Source organism: Anguilla rostrata, chromosome 9, assembly GCF_018555375.3.
Source record: "Anguilla rostrata isolate EN2019 chromosome 9, ASM1855537v3, whole genome shotgun sequence".
Lineage (NCBI taxonomy): Eukaryota > Metazoa > Chordata > Actinopteri > Anguilliformes > Anguillidae > Anguilla > Anguilla rostrata.
Window position 1 is genome coordinate 31,303,705 of NC_057941.1, and position 21,515 is coordinate 31,325,219.

At 45.4% G+C, this 21,515-nt stretch overlaps 1 protein-coding gene across 4 annotated transcripts in view; it reads right to left on the reverse strand.

Annotated features, from left to right (window-relative positions):
- The window catches only part of LOC135263563 (neurexin-2-beta-like), a 655,607-nt gene that overhangs the window by 281,429 nt on the left and 352,663 nt on the right, over positions 1-21,515 (reverse strand). For all 4 annotated transcript variants that reach the window (XM_064351746.1, XM_064351747.1, XM_064351749.1 and 1 more), the window contains 2 exons: positions 19,221-19,394; positions 15,111-15,230 (listed from right to left, as the gene is read on the reverse strand). In XM_064351746.1, the coding sequence (XP_064207816.1) occupies positions 15,111-15,230; positions 19,221-19,394 (294 nt within the window). The remainder of the gene's footprint in view (positions 1-15,110; positions 15,231-19,220; positions 19,395-21,515) is intronic.

The following is a 21,515-nucleotide window of genomic DNA, read 5'->3' on the forward strand; positions in this document are numbered from 1 at the left end:
CCTGAGAAATGTATTCAAAGCACAACGGACACAGTGAGCAATTTCACCTGCTGGCTAGGGGGCCAGAATAAGAACTCAACGCAGAACAAGTGCTGACTCAAGAGCCACAGCAAAATGCTGCGGCTTAAATTTTATCAGTACACAGGGTACATTTTCTGGCGGGTCAGTTTTTGGTCTTCACTTGTGCTTATGTTTCAATACATTAAGGCATCCCAAATGGCTGTGCTCTTGGACCAACGTGTTTGGATACTTCTTGTAGATGCTGACAAGTGACGGTGTCTATTTCCATTGCTATTCCAATGGTCGGCAACTGTCTGAACGAGACGAAGGTGAATCTCTAACCATCTAAAACAATGCATGCAGCTTGTTATAATTTTTCTGCATGACATATTAGTCATTATTTATTCATCTGTACATGTATTGAAGTGATTTGGGTGAAGCACCCTGTTGAGAGGTACAACAGCAGTGTCCCACCTGGGATGTCAGGGACTTCAGCCTCTGAGTTACAAACTTAGTTCCTTAGTTCCTAACAGAGAGATGCCTTTGACCGGTGTTATTGAAGCAACCTCTTGAACTACCTCGTGATCTGCAGAACACTGTGTAAGAGTCTGGTTCAAACGCAGAAAGCTTGGGTATGTATGAAAGCCTTGTGTTCATTTCCCACAGGTCCATACATTATGCAAGTCTCCCACTCTTTACGTGCTGATTTACACGCCTTGCTGCCGCCGTAGAGCCAAACACCAATCACATTGATCTGCCCGCCTGAGAGCACACGGGGAGAGAGAGAGAGAGAGAGAGAGAGAGAGAGAGAGAGAGGGATAGAGAGAGAGAGAGAGAGAGAGAGAGAGAGAGAGAGAGAGGGATAGAGAGAGAGAGATAAACCCTCACCGCACTCGGGAGCCAGCACAGCGGGGAATCGCCTCTCTGAACACGCAGTAGGCTAACGCCACTCCTGGAGAAACATCGGTCACCGCCTCGGTCTCCCTCTTCAGCACTATCTAACCCATCCTCACCAAATTACTTTGTGGATCACAGTGGACATATATTTCAAAATGTGTCATTCTATAGGAAAGCATTATCGCACTAACACGGCCTCTTTATCTATGACATTTTTTTGCGACGTGTTTGGATTTAATTCCTGTTTCATTGCGTTGGGATGACTGGTATTTGTTTAACGTATACAGCACCTCATATGAAAATGGCCGCTGCTCTGCTCAACTCTCATCAGAGCAATGAGCAGCAAAAGGAACAGCGGTCTCTGGTACATCGCACCAGACTGCTCCTCTCCGTTCTGAAAGTTACAATCAACTGCCGAAAACCTCGGGAGTCCTCGAGTCACCTCTTTCTATATTCGCGAGGCTTTCCATTTCATAAGTATGCATGTTTTATTTTATGAACTGACAACAAATCATTTACGGTTCTTACGGCAATCTTGACAGCGACGCTCTTGTGTAGTCTATGAATCAAACTGAAGGGGCTCATCGGAGAGCCGCGCAGTGGTTACACAGTGTTCGACCGGCACTTTACCCACAGAGAGTACACTAAGGGGAGATATGCAGAACGAGGATGTTCTCAAGTAAATACTTTCCTCTCTTTCTGTGGGGTAATACCGACTCGGTGTCTTCACCGGCTCCTCTCTTCCGCTCTTCCCTAACTCCCTCCCACCCTTCCGCTCTTCCCTAACTCCCTCCCACCCTTCCGCTCTTCCCTAACTCCCTCCCACCCTTCCGCCTCCACTCCTCCGCTCTTCCCTAACTCCCTCTCACCCACCGGCTCCTCTCTTCCGTTCTTCCCTAACTCCCTCCCACCCACCAGCTCCTCTCTTCCGCTCTTCCCTAACTCCCTCCCACCCTTCCGCTCTTCCCTAACTCCCTCCCTCCACCCTCCCTCAATTGTCAGTGTTGATTGGCAGTGATTGACAGTTTTGCTTTTCACATGCTGCTGGTCCGATCAACATTTGCCTTTAATGTTCATAATTACATTAAAACCTCGGAGACACTAACCTTTTATCATCTGGAACCCTCAAATATTTATAGCTTTAAATGTTAAGTCAAAATGGACCAGTTTTAATTTTGAATACTTTGTTTGAAAGGTCATCTAGATATTACTTGAGGCTTATGTTAAAGCGGGTCTAATTTTCGAGATAGAAATCATTTTGCAAGTCAAGAACCACTAATCAAACCAGAAAGGGATCTCCTGAGAACACGTTTTTCTGTGTAGGCTTTTCCAAAGATACAATAAGACACAGCAAAAATGACCAGTATACAGAGCGGACAGCTACTCGCAATACATTCTGCCCGTCTTATGTTCTCAAAAATGAAAACATCATAAACTGAAATTTAACGTCAATACGTAGCTAATCTGATGCTAACGCTGCGACATGTGGACGCGCGTGATGATTCTGACCACCCAGCTAATAGCACCATTAATGAATAAAAGGAAATCTGTCAATGCGTCGAGAAACATACATTAAAATTTCTGTTCACTGTATATGAGAAGGCACCATTGCTTTTGTTCCATTATTCAACTGACTCGGAACTTGCTTCCAACTGATTTTCGATAGGCCCAACTGTTTTTTATGAACTGAACGTGCGACTACTCTTTGTCTAATGCTGCTCACTTCTGCTATAGTGATAATAACAGAAAAGAATAACAAAGAGCAGGAAGAGTTGCAACTGTTTGTCCTACTTGCCCTGTTTAGTTGACCAGTCGATATGCAACTCTGAGGTTCATTCTGAGCTAATATTTGTGATTACAGAACGTGCCAAATTGTGTTTGTGATGAAAAATCAAAGGGGAAATGTTGACTTCAGAGATCTGTGTTGTTTGAGACTGATTGATGCTGCAGCATTTGATACTCTTAATGCTTTATACATATATTGTTAATGACATCTCCACAGACTTGCTACTGCCTACGGCACAAAGTATGGCTGGCTTTATTTAGTAGTAGTTAGGAAAGAGACAAAACAGGGACTAATTAAAGTGTTCAGTCTCTTTTCCAGACACAGTGGTATACAACCAACCAACTGCAAAACTTACAGCCTGTTCACCACCAGCTCAGTGTCTGCCAACAAACTGCTGTTTCTCCAAATGTGCCACATTTAATTAAGTAATACTGCATTTGTTGTCGGTTTTTAAATAAGCTATACTGAAAATGAATTTGAAAAAAAAAGAACACAAGACTTGCGAGCTGCTGTACCATTCCTATTCCAAGTCATTTAGGTAAATTCTCCATCACATACAGTAAATAGATATTCACATTGAAACCACCTCAATCTCCTGGAAGCCATTTTGAAGCAATTACAACTTCCATTGTTTCATTTTCAGTGTTCACTGCATTAAGTGGCAATCAGCTGCTAATAACTGTAATTACAGGTGAAAAACATACAACGGGGCAGCCCAGACCCCTCATAATCTGTACATAATAAGCCATCAGCCATGCTGTCTCTCCATAATGTCCAAGTGTTAACAGAAACTGACCAACCTGTCACTGCTGTACAGTTGCTCTGATAATTGATCTCTATGGTAACCAGAAACCTCTGGTGTACGATGTCGTGAAAATCTAATAAGCATAGTTATTCTCCATGGAAATCCTGTGTCATAGAACCGATAAGACTGTCACCATATGGAAAACCTAACATCACTGCAAAGCTATAACTGATACTTATGACCTTAGAGATCTCACTGGAAACAGCAAGATAGTGCTGATCATGTTGTGAAAAGATGACAAAACAGGTCAAAGTACAACTCTGCATATATTTAGCATGTTATCTGCTTACGTTTGCATGAGGTATCTGACACAGCAACCGCACAGTATGGTTATACGAATGCACAAAGTAACTGAACATTGTACAGGGATCCATCCATGCCACAGGGACAGGACCTGCATTTCAGACTGAACGGCTCATTATAAAGGGGGTTTCAAAGGTGGTTGCGATCGATCATTTTATACGCTCTTTAATCTAGAACAAAGCCAATGTCCCAGTCAGACAACAGGGACAATACGCTCCGGTAGTCACCGAGGCTTTAAAAAAAGGTCCTGACAGTGGTTGAAAAAGAAAAGATGGCTCTTATTGAAAAATCATGGGTCTTAATGCTGGTATGTTTATGCCTTTATGTCTTAATTCCTGGTTCTTAAGTCTGGCCACTTAATCTTCCACCTTCTTGCAGCTGATTGGCTCCCTAAAACTAACCCCGCCCTCTGACAAATATCCCGGGATCTCAGTTGACCTTCCTGGTTCAAAGGTTATAGCACAGCGCCACTTCCTTAGCGCTGCACTCTCATCTTTTTTGGAAAACACGCAAAACCAAACATTTTCGTCCTTTCATCACCGACCGCTTCCCCAACTGTTTCCTTTGCACCCGACTATCTGATCGTGACCTTCCAGCTTCTGAAAACCATTTAGCGAAAGACACACTGCCTCTAACTACAGCCTCAAAAAAAGCATTTTCACCCAAGCAGGCAATTATTGGACGGTCGCAATTTGCAGCGTTGAAGCGAACAGCGTTTGCGTCACCTTTGGGTAGCGTGGAAACCTGAGCGGGAGTCCGCATGACACGAACAAAATGAAGAAGGCTGGAGGAACGGAAGGAAGAGAGGAGCGCGACGAACCACACTCAGCCCCACCCCGCAGATTCAGGAGCCATCTTCTCTCTCCCTCTATATGTCACGTGAGCCCAGTCGCTAGCTGCTGCTCTCTGTGGCAGGCGCAAACACATTCCGCCTGGAATGGTTGGGAGGGTGGGGGGCAGGGAGACGACCGTCGCCAAGGCAGCCGAGGCTCGGTTGAACCCAGGCCAGCGTCAGATGTGAGCGCCGGACCCCAGCGAATACGGAGAAGGGCAAAAGGGTGGGTGGGGGGTATTAGAGCCACTCTTCCCAGCATTCTGTGTGGTTGGTGGAGCTGCGAAACCCAGCTCCGCAGGGCTTTACACTCACGCACTTCCCTTATTCGTACATTACTTTTGCATTACACACATGACACTGTGCCTACACTGCACTCGCACTCTAATTAACTACACTTCCTCCTTATTCACAGCACTAGGATAACACTTACGCTACGCTTACTCCACATTCGTACAGTGACACAAAAATTGTGCCACTGTACGAATACTGATGCTCCACTCTGTTCGCTGTCAAAATGATTCATTTAAAAAGTACCTGCAGCGGCTATTTACTTTGGGAAACACCACTCTGCCCTGCAGTTTTTTTTGTTGACTACAAGAGGGATTTGAATAATTCATTATAGAATGTGAATCCCTATGTGTGCCTCTGCTCTCGGCAGGAACCTGTTCGTCGTCTCCCCCCGTGTTTTGTTTAGATATATGTTCACACGCACACGCGTGTGTGTGTGTGTACTCCTGTGCACACACGCGTGGGAATGGCTCGGTCATCCTCGTGCGCCGGGGGACGAGCGCTCGCATCGTGTGGATCTGCTTTCAGTCAGCGGGGCTCGCTGCGGGTTCGCTCGCGTTTTCACGGCCGCGCGGGACGCCGTTCCGTCCGCCGAGCCCGGCGTCGTCCGTCCCGCCGCAGCTCCTGACCGAGCTGGGACCGCGCGCGGTCGCGGGGAGAGCGCGCTCGCGGCAGGCTTCTGCTTTTAAACCGCCCCCACCCTCCTGCATTATTTACTCGCGCCGAGGCGAGACCGGCGTTCCCCGCGTTTTACGCACCGCCGCCGTGCGGAGGAGGCTGTTTCTCACCGCGCTAATTGCAAGCTCCAGTACACTGGATTTGAAATAAATTAAAATTAAATTAACTACTTTGAAGGATGTTCACGATATTGCTTTACTTAAAAAACTTTTAAATGCACACAGGAAAAAAAAAAGGGTCCTTGTACATGTCCATAAAGTTGTCTCAAGCACAACGAATCATTTTAATACTACGTAAAGTAATGGTATCTATGGATATACTGAAAAGTCTTCCTGTGAACATGTAAAAGCCTAAGTAAATCAAACGCAGAGGAAATGCAGCATCACCGCAGTATTGAGCGGATACGGGCTGCGTGTGTAAATTAAACCAGTCTTCATTGTTTTGTGCATTAGCTTTATTGTTGAAAAGATGCTCGGGGAACGGAGGAAAATTGGCACTTACACGGCTTGTTTGGCTTCCATCTTTCAAAGGAAGCGCAGCCGAAACCATATTACATAAAAAGGAAGGGTGTCCAGGGAGGGTGTCTCAAAATAGAAAGGGGGAACTACCAGTCTAATGGACAGTTTTATTATAAAACTGCAATTTACAGCAGCACCCTGATCCAAATGATGTGTGTAATGTTTAAATATGCTAAGGGTTAATGGCAGTTAAAAGATACTGTAAGGTAACTTAGTGAGTGCTACAGGTCCTCTGGTATGGCCACCACACACTATTATTCACGTTTCCTCTGAATTCTTGGTGAAGTATTTTGTTTTGTACCAGATTTCGGTGCTGCTGCACGGCGAATTTTGTACGCGCGTGCTGAGGCCCCCCCCCCCAGCTTTTCTTCTTTATTGCCCGTCCGCCAACATCTCAACGGACCGAGTGTGGGTTTGTGGGTGCAGGGAGGAGGAGGTGGGGGGACGGGGAGACGGGGGGACGGGGGACGGGGTGTTGGTGGGTGTACATGAACACAGACCCCTAACTCCAAAAAGCTGAAAAGCAGTGCAAACACAGAGGAGGTGTGCAGAGAGCTGGAGGAGTATCTTGGGTGCCTGTGTTTCCAGTACAGCGCTGTTGAGCTGAGTGTGCTGACGTAGAGAGGACCGTCAGCTGAATGCTAATGCTTCCATCTCAGGAACGCCCAGAGAGACTGAACAACAAGGCCAGCCCCTGACCTGTGCACTAATACAGTCTCTGTGCGTTTGTGCATAAGGATGTGTGTGTGTGTGTGTGTACATGAAACTATCATTGCACTGAGTTAGCATGCTTTTTTGTGAGAATGTGTATTTGTGCACGTTGGAATGTTTTGCAAGAAGAATGTAGGTGTGTGACTAATTGCATTAGCCAGCAATTTATAGTTTTAGGCTGGTGAAAATGATCAAGTTCTGGAAAATTCAAAGCCTTCCGGACAGAAAAAAATTATATTTATAGGCTAGGCTAGAGCGTAAACAATGGCTCTCACAATTTCAAATATGCATGTGTAACAAAAGCACAGCAGCTAATCATTATCACTACAAAAAAAATTATTCCATGAGGCCACAATTTATGGGCTCAAACCTGCACTTAGAAGGTGCCCCGCTGGAGGTAGGCTCGTGACTAATGCAAGGCTCAAGCCACACTGAACATCAGGAGACTTTCGGTTTCAGTCAGCAGCTGCCCACGACCACGCCGTGAAGCACTGCCCCACACGGGAGCACACAGCCTCCGTAAGATCGGCTGTCACGGCCCAAACGTCGCCTTTCCCCCGTTTGTAATTAGGCCGGTTTTACCGTCAAAACCAGCTGAACTTGAGAATTAGGCCTAAAGACGAGCATGACCACAATGAGCAACATCGTTGTTTTGTCTTGTTTTGTCTTGCTGTTAAATGAATTGTTCTCAATTGCAGGCTGAAGCCATATTAATTATCCAAATAAGCCTATTTGTCTGGGCGAATAGTGGAAATTGCTTTTATTAGCCAAAACAATTTATTTTGTCCTCTTTATTGAGTAAGAGGAGAGTCCCCAGAGCTCAGAAGAAACATAAGTAGCAGGATGAAAGATCATGACAGCCTCTTTTGCTGAGTAAAGGTTGCTGAGTAAACAGCCCAGTCTATAGGTATTTTAAAACCTTGTCTTTCACAGTAGCACTCAATAGCACTAATAACAGGTAAACACTGTGCAGGTAAAAATATTTTAAAAAAACTGCTAAGGCCATAGATCTGGATGATTCAGCTCACCAATGCTGTAGGCTGTGTTGATCCTCACACTGTGTGCAGGTTACTACCGCATGCATTTTCTATCTCAAACATATTTCTTGTTTTCTTTTTTTTCTGCTACAAAATTGTCAAATGAATGCAATCAAATTCCAATATCATGCAAGCGACCACCCACTTGTTTCGGTTGCACGCTTTACAGTCGTGTTTACTGCGGTTCTGGTACGGCTTCATTCTTTATATTCGGCATCTCCGATCCCACCCGAATTTGGGATGTACAGACTGTGTACAAGCGTGCTCACACTGTACGCACACTCCTGCTGCTGGGGCGGGAGAGTGCAGACAACTCGCGGTTGTACTCCGAAACACGCGGTGTCAGCCCGACGCTTCTCCTCGCGGTCCGAATCAGCGCGGTCGGCCTGCCACGGCACAGGCAGTAAACCTGCCTGCTGCTGAGCTGAGATCGGACCGAGTCAGCACAGATGCCCGTGACATGCTAAACCTGGCAGTCCCCGGGACTCTGCTGCAGTGCTGTGAAAGGATATGCAGAAAAAGAAAATAAATGAGGGGGAAAAAAAACAATGAGAAAGCACCAGATCCAGCACTTCCTCACAATCAATAACCGCTCCTCTTTCCAGTCGGTCTGTGACGTCTGCTCGGATCATTTAATTATGTAGAAAGAGGAAATAGCATGGGCAGTGTCCCCTCCATTGTGGTGGTGGTGGTGGTGGTGGTGGGGTGGGTGGGGTGGGGCTCATTAACAGAGTCAAGCTGACATGTGGTGACATATTCATTTCGCAGGTCTGACGATGCTGGGGGCTTCTCACCATGCAAGTGAGGCCTGTCCCCATTTCCTTCATTTGCCCCATGATTACAGCTGATCCGCGCGGATCTGCGCCGCCATCGCTGCGACCCCGGCACCGCGGGAATGGCGCCTTTCTGACCGCGCTAATTCTGTTTCTGCTGCCAAAAAAAGGTCGGCGAGAAGGGCATTACCGGCACCTGGGGCAAGTCCAGAGGGCATTGGTCTAGCTCCAAACGGGAGTGGCCGAGCTCCAAATGGGCGGAGTTTGGTGTAACCCTCCTCTCTGGAGGTAGGTCCCTCCCGCTTGGAGCAGTGGAGGAGACGGAGGCGGGCAGACAGGCTTGCGGCCTCGGAGGAGCGGAGGACGCGATCCGCAGTGCACGCAGCGGGTCACAGGGGGAGACATAATTAAACAGGGAGAAACCGACAAAGAGCCCCCTCAGCTTGTTGAGACATCGATTTCCGCTTCAGTTAAACGTCCCCTTTAGCCTCAGAAGATAACGACGACCTAGTTAAGGCCGCACCCTGAACGCTGAATTCAGATAAGCGCGATATATCGGGGGGGGGGGGGGGGGGGGGGGGAAAGCAAGAAAATCAAATATGCCGCGAGGGGCTGCTACAGGAGGCGGTGGTAGGAGACAGCCGCTTCTTCTCCTTAGCTTAACAATCTCCTTCAGGCCTGAGGTGGTGTAGAAAGAGGGAAATAACCCAGGGCCAGATCTCAAGAGCAGCCGAGAGGCGTCCTAATTATTCCCTCGCGGGAGCGCTGCCTTTACAATCTGCACACGCTCATTTGCAGGACCGAATCCAAGCTAACTTGGGAGTCTTGGGTGAACGATTTGAAGACTGGGGTCAATACCCAATAACAGGAAGAGACTTCCAGGCAACCAGAACAGCAAAACCATTTGGAAAAAAAAAAAAAATATATATATATATCTCAGGGAGTGAGGAACTGCACAATGTGACAGTTTAAGTGTAGTTTGTCACCATTCATTTCAGTCTGTGTGTTTGTAATTTGCATAATAAGTTATTCCATGGCCTTCCAGGCAGCACCAAGGGATCGACTGTGGCTCTTCGAGAGCTAGATGCATGTTCTACATTACGCATGTTCCTGGGGGTTTCTCTCCACTCCAGTTTGCTCCCGAAGATGTGACGGGCTTTCTCAGGTCTACCACACGTAAAACATCCCTTGTGCCTGCGTGTGCGTGCGTGCGTGTGTGTTTGTAGCTCACTATGATTCTCCAATAGGGAAAAAAAACTGGAATTGGATTCAATTCTATAGTGTTTTGCTGGATTTTCATTTTTATTCATAAACATGCAGTAGTTGTTACTGAATATAAATCAGGACCCACAAGGTCCCTTTGAGTTTATTCTTATTTATTTCTTGAGGGACTGGCATTGCCTTCTGCAGAGACATTTTAGCACGGGAGCACACACAAACCTTAGCCTGCACACCATTATAATCAATGTCCCACAAATTAATTATAATTGCAGAGTTCTGCCAACAGCGATAAAACTCCATATGTTTATCTTTGAGAGGGGGCCAATTTGCATTATACAAATGTAGCAAAACTAGCCAATCCAAACATCAATATTAGTCTGTCAAGAGTAATGGTAATGCGAGATCTCCTCCTGCCATTTTCTGACGGAGACATAGTGATGGGGCTGATATGGGCTCAATTATGAAACGCCGCTTCGTTCACTCTTGAATTATTCATACTCGACTCGTCCAAAGATCCTTTTACAAAAAAAAAAAAAAATCAGTCTATTTTCAGATTCAAATTTCAACATTCTAATAGATATGCAGGCCTCGTGTGCCTCGTGTTAGGGGTTCAAAAATGCCTTCCTCATAATAATCAATCTATAAGACGAGAGATTGTATATTATTTTATACTTTTTTCGGGCTACATAAAATCATTTCAACATAATGAATACATAACCATGGAATTTGCTGATTTTAAATATATATATTTATGCTGTTAAAGAAATAAACTTAATACATTATACAAATAGCTAGTAAGCAGTTACCTTTCTAAAACCTCAAAACAATTACTTTATTTTCATAGATGGAATTTTGATTTATGTCAACAGAGAAGACTTGATTGAAGGTCTTAATAAACACCCTTTTCCCCTGTGGTCTTTGGTCTTATTCAAATTTGCTAATCTAATGTACATGTTTCAAGACACAGTAATTCAGTTTCATAAGTTTTGTTCATATTTTCATAGGTGTGTGTTTTGTTTATATTTTCAAAGGAATTTTGGTTTATATTATAGGCTGAGTCTCATTGTTTCTCTTATCATCACATGCAGAAAGCAGAAACCTGACCTGTGAGGCCGGGTTAGATGTGTCATGGCCGCTTCTGAATGATGCACTACATGATGAACTATGTGAAGCAAAGTGAATTAAGTGGTTTACATCAGGGGTTTCAATCTTTTCCAATTCAGGGACCCCCACCACAAACTCAAAGGCATCCAGAGGACCCTCATCATTAGTTAAAATGGTTATACTTACAAAGAGTTTTGTATTCATGAAATATTTTCCCAAATCTATATATGGGGCGACATAGCTCAGGAGGTAAGACCGATTGTCTGGCAGTCGGAGAGTTGCCGGTTCAAACCCTGCCTTGGGCGTGTCGAAGTGTCCTTGAGCAAGACACCTAATCCCTAACTGCTCTGGCGAATGAGAGGCATCAATTGTAAAGCGCTTTGGATAAAAGCGCTATATAAATGCAGTCCATTTACCATTTACCATATATATTCTTTGAATGTCTGGTCAGGGATCCCCTACAGTACATTCAAGAACCCCCTGTTCGGTACCCAGGGTTTACATAAAAGTTACATAAAATGCACCGCAGACCATGAGCAGTTGGAGTGTCATGCTTCTTATCTATAGTTTTGGAGTGTAGATACATCCACATTTAAAAAAAAAATATTCTGGGTATTTATGATCTGATTTACACTGCATCATCACATTAGTGTGTGCGTCAGTGTGTGGGTATCTAATTCTACCCTGAACTAGAAGAGATTTGGCCACAGCAGGAACATAAATGTTAAAGAAACTAAAATACTGAACAGCATGCCTTCTAATTACTTGCAGAAATGACCATGAATTTCATAAATCTCTGCAGCCTCCACTGTTCGTCTGCAATGTAACCCGTGGGTGAGCTGTGTCAACTGTTTCCTAACATCCAGTCACAAAGTCAGAAAACACATCCTGATCTTGTGTACCTTTCTGGCTTTCTGGTCGTACAGTGCATGTAAATATGTAACATTTTATAACACTTTGAGGCACACCTGTTACACTTTTGGAGGGTAAATATTGGCATCCATAAATGTAAGGATGGAGGAGGTCAAGTTCATTGTAGAGATAGAGAAATTAAAGAGGGATTATCCACAGAACCGTTTATCAGAGCAATTTCTATATTTAAAAAAAACATATTTTAGCCATGACAATTCTTTGCTATCGTCTATCACAAAGTACTTATACAATAACACAAAAACAAATAAGTACAATAACAAATACGCAGCGAAATGACAGTTGTGGACTTCGTGCCTAGTGCGCCACACAGTGCAGCTCCCGTAATTTCAAAATAAGCGAACGTCCGGCGTACACGCGAGATTCCCGTCGGGAATTGTTTGGCCAGCACGCGGCTGTCGTTGTTCCGGCTCGGGGGCTGCAAAGTCTTTAATTAGTGGGCCCGCGGACGGTGACGCGCCCGCGCGAGGATTAGCGCTCCGCGATAAAAGGCGGCGCTGTAATAATGGAGGAGCACAAAGGCTAGCGCTATCTTTCAGCCCCTAATCAGCTGGACGACAGCAATGTCAAAGCGCGGAGAACGGAGGAACAGACATCTGGGATTGCGGCAGCGGTCGGCGAGCGAAAGCAACGACAGCATGGAGAGATGGGACACCGGCGAGGCTATCACCGGAGAGGCCGCCACGCCAGTCAATTCTCGGAGCTCGTTATCCCAGCTCCGCGGTAACAGACTCACGGCTCACCGAGAGCTTTCCTCGGAAAAGGAGAACGTTTGCTGAAGAGTCCCGAAACCAATCCCACCCACGAGAGCAACACAAACCAAACATGCTGCTAGTGACCATCACAAAATGCATAACAGGTACGAAGTCTTAATTAATCTGTGTTCTTTTGTGCTCAATGAATAAATTAGCAGAGCAGGTATCTGCACAGCAGTGAAACATCAATGGGTAGCCTAAGGCTTTCGTTAATAAAATATGGGCACTAGGAACAACATAAGATTATGCACCAAATGATCCACACAACCATTTTATGGCTTCAGTTTTAAGCCAAACAATGTATATTCTCGTGAAGGAAAAGTCAGGCCTCACTAATGGCAGAATGGGTGGATACCAAGTCCAATCTGTAGAGTCAAATCAACCAATCACAACCATTTATCAAGCAGGTAGTCCTGAGCTACAGCAGATTCAGTGGGGTCATGGGGCAGGTTCAGAATTGGCAGCACTAAAATTTCAAACCTGTCAAATTTAATTCTGTCACATAATCACAAAAGTGTTTGCAAAGGCCCAGCTATTTGGACCCAGGCCTGACGCGAGCCGTAGGCCACCCACACTATCCATCCCCACCTCTGGCCAGCCTCACCCCTGTGACGTCTGCCTATTTCAAATACCTCTCCCTATTACTTCCTTTCACCTCACAGCTCTCCCTTACACAACCATGTGTTTCAATCCCATCAAAAAACGGAAATGTAAACCATAAAGCATAAATTATTGTTTCTCATTTAGCAACGCGGCGCTTCATGCATACTGAAATGAGGACGGTTTACTCTCAGGCATAAACAAACCCACCCCTCTCCGCTCTCACATATTACTGTATGTCACCACGGTAAATGAAGTACAACAGAACCGGGTCAATCCACTTAAGGTATTCCACCTCTCGCCGTCGCAGCCAATGAGAGCGCGGCGAGCCGCAGAACAGCGTCTCAGGATGTAATTAAACTGATATGAGGCAATTACCTCAGCGGCTGCAGAGGCTGACGCGGGTTCCAATAACGACCCGGACCAGTGCAATGCCGCTGTCACTCTCGCCAAAAAAAAAAACAAAAAAACGGCCAAAAATAAATAAATAAATAAATAAATAAAAAGGGGGGAGGGAGGGGGCAGAACAACCCAATTAATTTTGCCCTACCGCCAAATTTATTTCGGCTGAGAACAGTAAAAGGACCGTAAAGTGCTGGGGGTGGTGTGCTCGGGCGAGTGGAGGTGGGGAGGTTGGGGGGGGCGCTGGAGCTGCACACCTGCAGCGCTATTTGTGCCAGATTGGAGCCACGAGCCCGATCCATCCTAATTTACCTCATTATTCCAGCGTCTCCAGAGCCGTTCCCCCGTCAGGGCAGGGTTGGGGGGGGGGGGTGGGTTTGTGTGGGACAGCGCAAGCCTGCACACCACGTGATCAATGTCCTCCCTCCAGCTCCCAGGACAAATACATTACAGCTGTTCAGTCCTATAACATCTAGTTTTCAAACCCCGCAAATAATCCTCCTTCCCCAACCAACCCGTCTTCCAGAACCATCCGCAGTGTACAGAAGCACTGAGCAGCACATATTCGCGTCATCAATTTAGACACAAACAGGGCCGCTGCTTATGGATTCTTCCTGCGATTCATAAGTGACCATCCAATGGACAAGTCTGCACACTGATGCTATTGATTTTACATGCATGCACAAAGGGCAGAATTTATATCCACTAGCATGGTCATCAGTACAGCGGTGGACTGGAATGTCCCACATTTGTGAAAATAAAATCGATTTTATTGGACAGTAAGAGTAGTACGGACCGCCGTATGTTCTGTTAGTACTCACCTTTTGATCCCACGGCAACGAACAGTGCGGCCTCATGTGCAGACATATTATACACTTATACACTTAATGCAAGTGACCATGGTGTATGTTTTATCTCACAAATTCTAACTTTGCGATCCTTTCCAGAAAATAGAATCATATGTAGAGGTGTGTTTTGGTTGCACGTTCCATGTGAATCACAAACAGTGCATAACAATTCAAGGATCTTGTTTAGTGTGCCCAGCAAACACGTTATTTTTGCAGGAAACATGCATTTTGTACACCGCACTCCGTATACATGGAAAAAATATACTTTTGGACTGCAGTGCTTATCAAGACAAAAAGTGTATGCAAATGTGATCATGTATGTTTCTAATATGCTACACCCCACCGACAAATAAAAACATATGCAAATTTGCTTACTTTTGAGTGGGGGAAACTTGTAGCCCTCATATTTTTACACACTAAGAGGAGCTAGGGGCAGTCCCATTCATGCAACAACACAGGGGCCGTACTGCTTAGCGGCTATAAGTTGTGAGATAACGCCCACAAACAGAGGAGAACATTACATGCAGTTGGCAGTTCCCTTGGCTTCCCCTTACACAACCTCCCCGGGTTCATCTCTATCAAAGCCAGCAGGAAAGGAAGTTAGCGCGCGGGTACTCACGGTCGCTGCAGTGTGCACCCCCGTAGGACGTCATGGTACAGTCGCAGGAGAAGCCCTCCCATTGCTGGAGACACACCCCCTGATTGGAGCAGGAGTCCTCCGTACAGGTTGTGCTGGGGCCTAAGGGGGAGGAGCCACAGGGCTCGGTTGATTTGCATTCATCCACAGCAAACATTATTCAGCAAGGCCATGTGAGCAGCAACACAGTGACTTTTCATCGTAATGAAATATATTATATTTATTGAATATGATTAAGAGTGTACACATGGTGTGTGTGGTAGTTTCTCCATATGACTGCATTCGCATTTTGTCCTTCGTGGGCGTGGTTGTAGCGGTTTGATTAGGCGTTAGACACGGCCACGTCTTCACCCAGGCCAGCCCGCCAGCTGAGGCGGCCTCGCTCTGCATAATGAGCTGGTGGAGGGTTCGAGAGGAGAGATTAAATAAAGCGAGGTGTTTGTGAATAAAATATGAGACGTGGGGTTTTTTGAGATCAGTGGAGGGAACCCCCGGAGGGGCGCGACGCCGCCGCGTTTCACGAGCCGCGTCTGAAACCGGGGCGCCGCCCCGCCGCCTGCCTCGCCCGGTCGCCACGGCGCGCACGCATCGGCACGGCGGGAAACAGCTGTGCGCCGGAGGAAAGAAAGAAAAAAGGAAACCCGCGGAGAGAGACATCTGCGCTTCCCTTTGAGAATCAGATGGAGAAATCAAACCGGCAGCCAGCTTCATCCAGCTGTCCCACAGCTGGGCTGGGCTCTGCCACAGCCACGGAGGAGGAGAAGATGCCGCCATTTCTCTTAAAGGAGAACCATGGCCGGTGTGCAAAACATTGTTTTTTTTTTAGATATGTACTGTGTACTGAACTTCCTGCAGAAGCACAATTAAGCTTTCCAGACCACATTAATCAAACTCAGATGCCTTCCCTCTTCCTCCTGGCTGCCTGCGGTGTAAGTCAGCCATTATAGAAAGCAGAATGCAAACCCCAGTGGGGACATTTTTTGTATGGATAGCTCTCTGTTCACTCACAGAAAATAGAATGTGCATAAATAAACTACCTTTATTTGTTCAATTGAACGAAAAGCTAAAAAGTATTGCAGAGCTAAAACGACGATCACAGAAATGAATTTCACAAGCCAAAGGGCCTTTGATGTGGGATGATTTGCTGACAGCAAAGGCTTGCTTTTCACTAATTTAAACTCTGCGTCACCTCCCAGAGAGCTATCTGCAGGAAAAATAAAATGCTAATTTTGTGCGCGGTTTATGAATTACTCAATTCAAAGTAATGAAAAGTTTGGCTGGTGAAAAAAAAGCCGGCTAGTGTCTCCCCCCAAGGAGAATGCGGGTCTGACTGCAAGGCTTATAGGAAACAGTGCTTCTGTAAATAGACTGCGGAGTCAAGGTACAATGTCAATGCATGTACATACAGTACTTGAAACATCGCAGACTAATTTTTCTAAGACAACATTCTGTTTTAAGATCCCACGGCAGCCTACGATAAGTACCTACTGTGCGGCAGGGACCACCTGATCAGAACTGCAAACTTTTGATTCTGAGTTTGAATCAAACTGATATTGCGCTCAAGTGAAAAGGTTTGGGGCCGATGACTTTTGCGATGGGATGAATGAAACGTTCCCGCAGTCATCAATGGCACTGGCAGCAGTGTGCTCGACCAGTATTTAAGCGCTATAACCTCCATGAAGCATTTATACTGTCACCCACCTGCCATAACATGTTTATAAATCATTATTATACAAGTACAATGTGCTATGAAGAATGACACAATATGTGCAACTAATGGCATAATGTAATATGGTATTCACAGAAGTGGTGACACACAATGTCCCTGGTGCCTCCACACTGAGTAAAGCTGCTGCACAGCCACCTAACTGTAAGTGTAATGTACAGTATAAAATAATATTATGCTGTGGGAATGTTTGAAGAATTACTTTGTGTAAAAGTGTGACCATATTTTTAAATATGCATATTTCTCTGGCTAGGAGTGCAATGAAAGAAATGTAATAAAAGCGTTCTCAACTGAAAGTTCTGTTCCAAATTCTCTGCACTAATTTGTCATAGAGTAACAGAATTCACAAAACGTGGCGCAAACAAGCCAAAAAATGCATCCCTGGGGGATACCCTCTTACGGCAAGCCTTGTGAAATTATTTTTGGAAAAGTAGTTTAGAATGACTCATTCAAACGTATGAGAGGCTGTGGCGGCGAACGAGGGGAGAATCTGTAGCTGGTAATATGACACTAATGGGAGACTCAAACTCAAGACTTTAAACAGAGCAACATGGTGTGCCTTCAGATGATAACAAGTCCCCGGGCATGCCTCGACTGACAAAAACATTTAAAAAAAGAAAAAAGCAGTTATTTAAAAAAAAAAAATTCTCTTTGATTTTCTTTCTCTGAAAAGCAGCAATTGACGCTCATTGAATGATAGTTTTGCGGAAAGCAAAGGCGGTGGCGGGGAGGGGGGTGCATTGGGGGGGCTGGGGGGGCACAGGGTTAGGAAAAGGCACACGGCACACACACGTGCTCCTCGCTTCTCTCGCGATGTGTGGAACGCTTAACTGCGAGCAGCCGGGGCGCACCCAGAGTCTGTACCCCCACATCTCGCCCTGACCACAGACGCTCTAACTGTGGAGGTCATGAAGACTGAGCCAAAGGGACGGACAGAATACGACTCAACCGGAAGCCATATGAGAGACCGGTCAGTATGACTGTGCGCACGGGTGCTGCTCCACGCCTAAAATGCGTATGACTGGGCAGATTATACTTCAGACATTCTTCTGACATTCCTTAGAGGAGTGCAAAGGAGTACTGCACTTACATGTAAGATGTCACATTTTATTGGAGGCATGTATGACGGTGCTGTTTGGTTGAGGAGTTTACAATGAGATGTTTGATGCAGGTGTATGATGGCGCTGTTTGATGCAGGTGTATGATGCCGCTGTTTGTTGCATGTGTATGATCATGCTTTTTGTTGCAGGTGTATGATGGTGCTGTTTGCTGTAGGAGTTTGATGGTGCTGTTTGTTGTAGGAGTTTGATGGTGCTGTTTGTTGTAGGAGTTTGATGGTGCTGTTTGTTGTAGGAGTTTGATGGTGCTGTTTGTTGTAGATGTATGATGGTGCTGTTTGTTGTAGGAGTTTGATGGTGCTGTTTGTTGTAGGAGTTTGATGGTGCTGTTTGTTGTAGGAGTTTGATGGTGCTGTTTGTTTTAGGTGTTTGATGACGCTGTTTGTTGTAGGAGTTTGATGGTGCTGTTTGTTGTAGGAGTTTGATGGTGCTGTTTGTTGTAGATGTATGATGACGCTGTTTGTTGTAGATGTATGATGACGCTGTTTGTTGTAGATGTATGATGGTAACTGTTTGTTGTAGGAGTTTGATGGTGCTGTTTGCTGTAGGAGTTTGATGGTGCTGTTTGTTGTAGATGTATGATGATGCTGTTTGTTGTAGATGTATGATGACGCTGTTTGTTGTAGATGTATGATGGTAACTGTTTGTTGTAGGAGTTTGATGGTGCTGTTTGTTGTAGGAGTTTGATGGTTCTGTTTGTTGTAGATGTATGATGGTAACTGTTTGTTGTAGGAGTTTGATGGTGCTGTTTGCTGTAGGAGTTTGATGGTACTGTTTGTTGTAGATGTATGATGGTGCTGTTTGTTGTAGGAGTTTGATGGTGCTGTTTGTTGTAGGAGTTTGATGGTGCTGTTTGTTGTAGATGTATGATGACGCTGTTTGTTGTAGATGTTTGATGGTGCTGTTTGTTGTAGGAGTTTGATGGTGCTGTTTGTTGTAGATGTATGATGACGCTGTTTGTTGTAGATGTTTGATGGTGCTGTTTGTTGTAGGAGTTTGATGGTGCTGTTTGTTGTAGATGTATGATGATGCTGTTTGTTGTAGATGTATGATGGTACTGTTTGTTGTAGGAGTTTGATGGTGCTGTTTGTTGTAGATGTATGATGACGCTGTTTGTTGTAGGAGTTTGATGGTGCTGTTTGCTGTAGGAGTTTGATGGTACTGTTTGATGTATTACAGGTGTAACGGTGCTGTCTGCTGGAGGTGTGCACGTGTGTCTAGCCGTTGTGTGGCGCTCCAGACGCTCACCGTCACAGCCCCGCTCCACCAGCCCCTCCCTGTGGAGGGCGTCGGCGATCAGGTCCGGCAGTCTCCCGTTCAGATCCACAGAGGCCAGGCAGCCCTGGTACCCGTCCCGGGACGCGATGAGTTTGGGCAGGCTGTTGTACTTGCTCCTCTCCACACCACCAATGAACAGCTCTCCTGAAACACACACAGGCAGGCAGACAGCCAGTCAGGTTTGGCTTCCTCACGCACAAACCCTTCACCTTTTTACCAAAGGGCCAGGATGTACAGTGAGTTTATCTTTATTAAGCACAAGTCATTCTGAAATATTTACTAAAACACAGAGCCAGCGCCCACCAGCCAGAACACATAATATACTCACCCGTGGACATGTCCTACATTTTGGATTTATATAGGGACACCATTTCTGCCTTTCTTTTCAAGTATATATTAGCTATTTGTCCCTGGAAAACAAGTGTAAAAGCAAAACTAATCTTGTCTCTCTCTTAAGAAAATCACTGTGTTCTTAAGTGGCTGTAAGCAGAAAAACAAATTTCAGCCTAAAAATGATCCCCATCCCTAAAGCTGTCTTTAAAAAAAAAAAAAAATTCTGCCAAAAATATTTGGGCTTTTGCTATCTCAGTTACAGAAAGGACATTTGCTGCATTGTTTTGCAATTCAGTTTTCTACCTGAAAACTGTAGTGCCCTTTAGGCATTCGCTGTTTCTCATTTTCCGTCGAAAAAAAAAGAGAAGCGGAATCAAAAAGGTCTCGGATCAATAGCGCAGAAAACAAACCCCAGACGGAATGGCGAGCGGTCATTGGCTCGTTAGCGCACACCGCATGTCCCCCCCGAGAGCGGGCAGGCAGGACATCCATACTGCTTATGTTTAATGCCCTGTTTGTGTCTGTACATCAGTATTTCCCTCACAACCCCGCCAAACGGCAAATAAGTCAAAGAAGGTGTACGCAGAAGAAACGCTCCTGTTTAAATGGATAAATTATCATTTGCTCACAGTGCGTAGGGCACACTCCAAAATGACTGTCACCCTTCATGCAGATGAACAAAAAGGCTGTATATATTTTTTTTAAAAACAGGTACAGGTACTGCAGTATTATTACTAAATCTACTTACTAATACAGTTGCTCAGCTGAAAACACTGCACTTAGATTGGATAAGGATGCAGATGAGGCCAAAATTGAGCTTTTTGGCCAGGCCCACCAACAGTGTGAAAAGGACATCGTAACTTTGATAGTTTTGACCGTTATCCCCCTGGTGGTACCCCCCCCTCAGGAAGCTCAAACTTGGCCACAGACGGACCTTTCTGCAAGACAATGATCCTGAGTATGCCCCATGCCTAACTGACCGCACAATCACTGTGTAGCAAGGGCCATCTGTTCCCAGACCGGCACGGATCAAAAATGAGTGGCTTTGGACTGAGCAGGACAGCACAAAAGTGCAGACAGAAGGACGTGAATTATCTTGAAATACTCTGTATGAAAGAATTCTCAAAGATTTCTGCCAATATGCCACAGTTCCCTTTTTTCTCTTTGTAGAACTAAATATTGCTCATTACCTGTGTTAGCTTTTGGTCATCACAAATAAATCATCACACTCTATAGCTGCATGATGCATGAACTGATAACACTAGAGAAAACCCTTTACAAAGACAGGGGGGGAAAAAAAAAAATTCAGCTACCATGACACTCCTTTACTCTTCATAATATGTGTAATAATCTCAGACATGTATATGTAGTCAGTGTATAGCTATAAGTGAAGTCACGCTGATAATTGCACCAGTTGGTTAAGCTGGTTTGATGTTTCCTTTTAGGTAGCAGCACGCTACATCTTATGTTGTTTTTTCCAATTAGCCGCTAGTATGCAGCCGTCCAATTGCTAATGTACCGGAACACGAGCGGGATAAGGGCATCTGCCCAATAAACATATAACAGTAAAAAAGAATAATGCTGATGTCAGACCAGTACCCCAGAGAGCGAGGCAGGCCATAACTCTGCCTGCCGTCCCTGATGGAGATGTCGAGGCACCTGTAGGAGCTAATGCTATGCAGCTTCATACCCCCGCCAATCAAGCATCTTCAAAGCGTGATGATTCACGCTCATATTTACCCAATCATTGCTATTTGCTATTTAAAAAAAAAAAAACATTAGTGGGATCCTTCATGAAGGAGAACAGGTGGACATGCTGCTCGTGGAAATGCTCTGGGCATCCTTGCCCTCTGCCGGTCCGAATTGTCACTGGTGAAAATATTCGGTGAAGTTTAAGCAATCTCAGGGACATTGTAGGCGGGGCTATCAGAT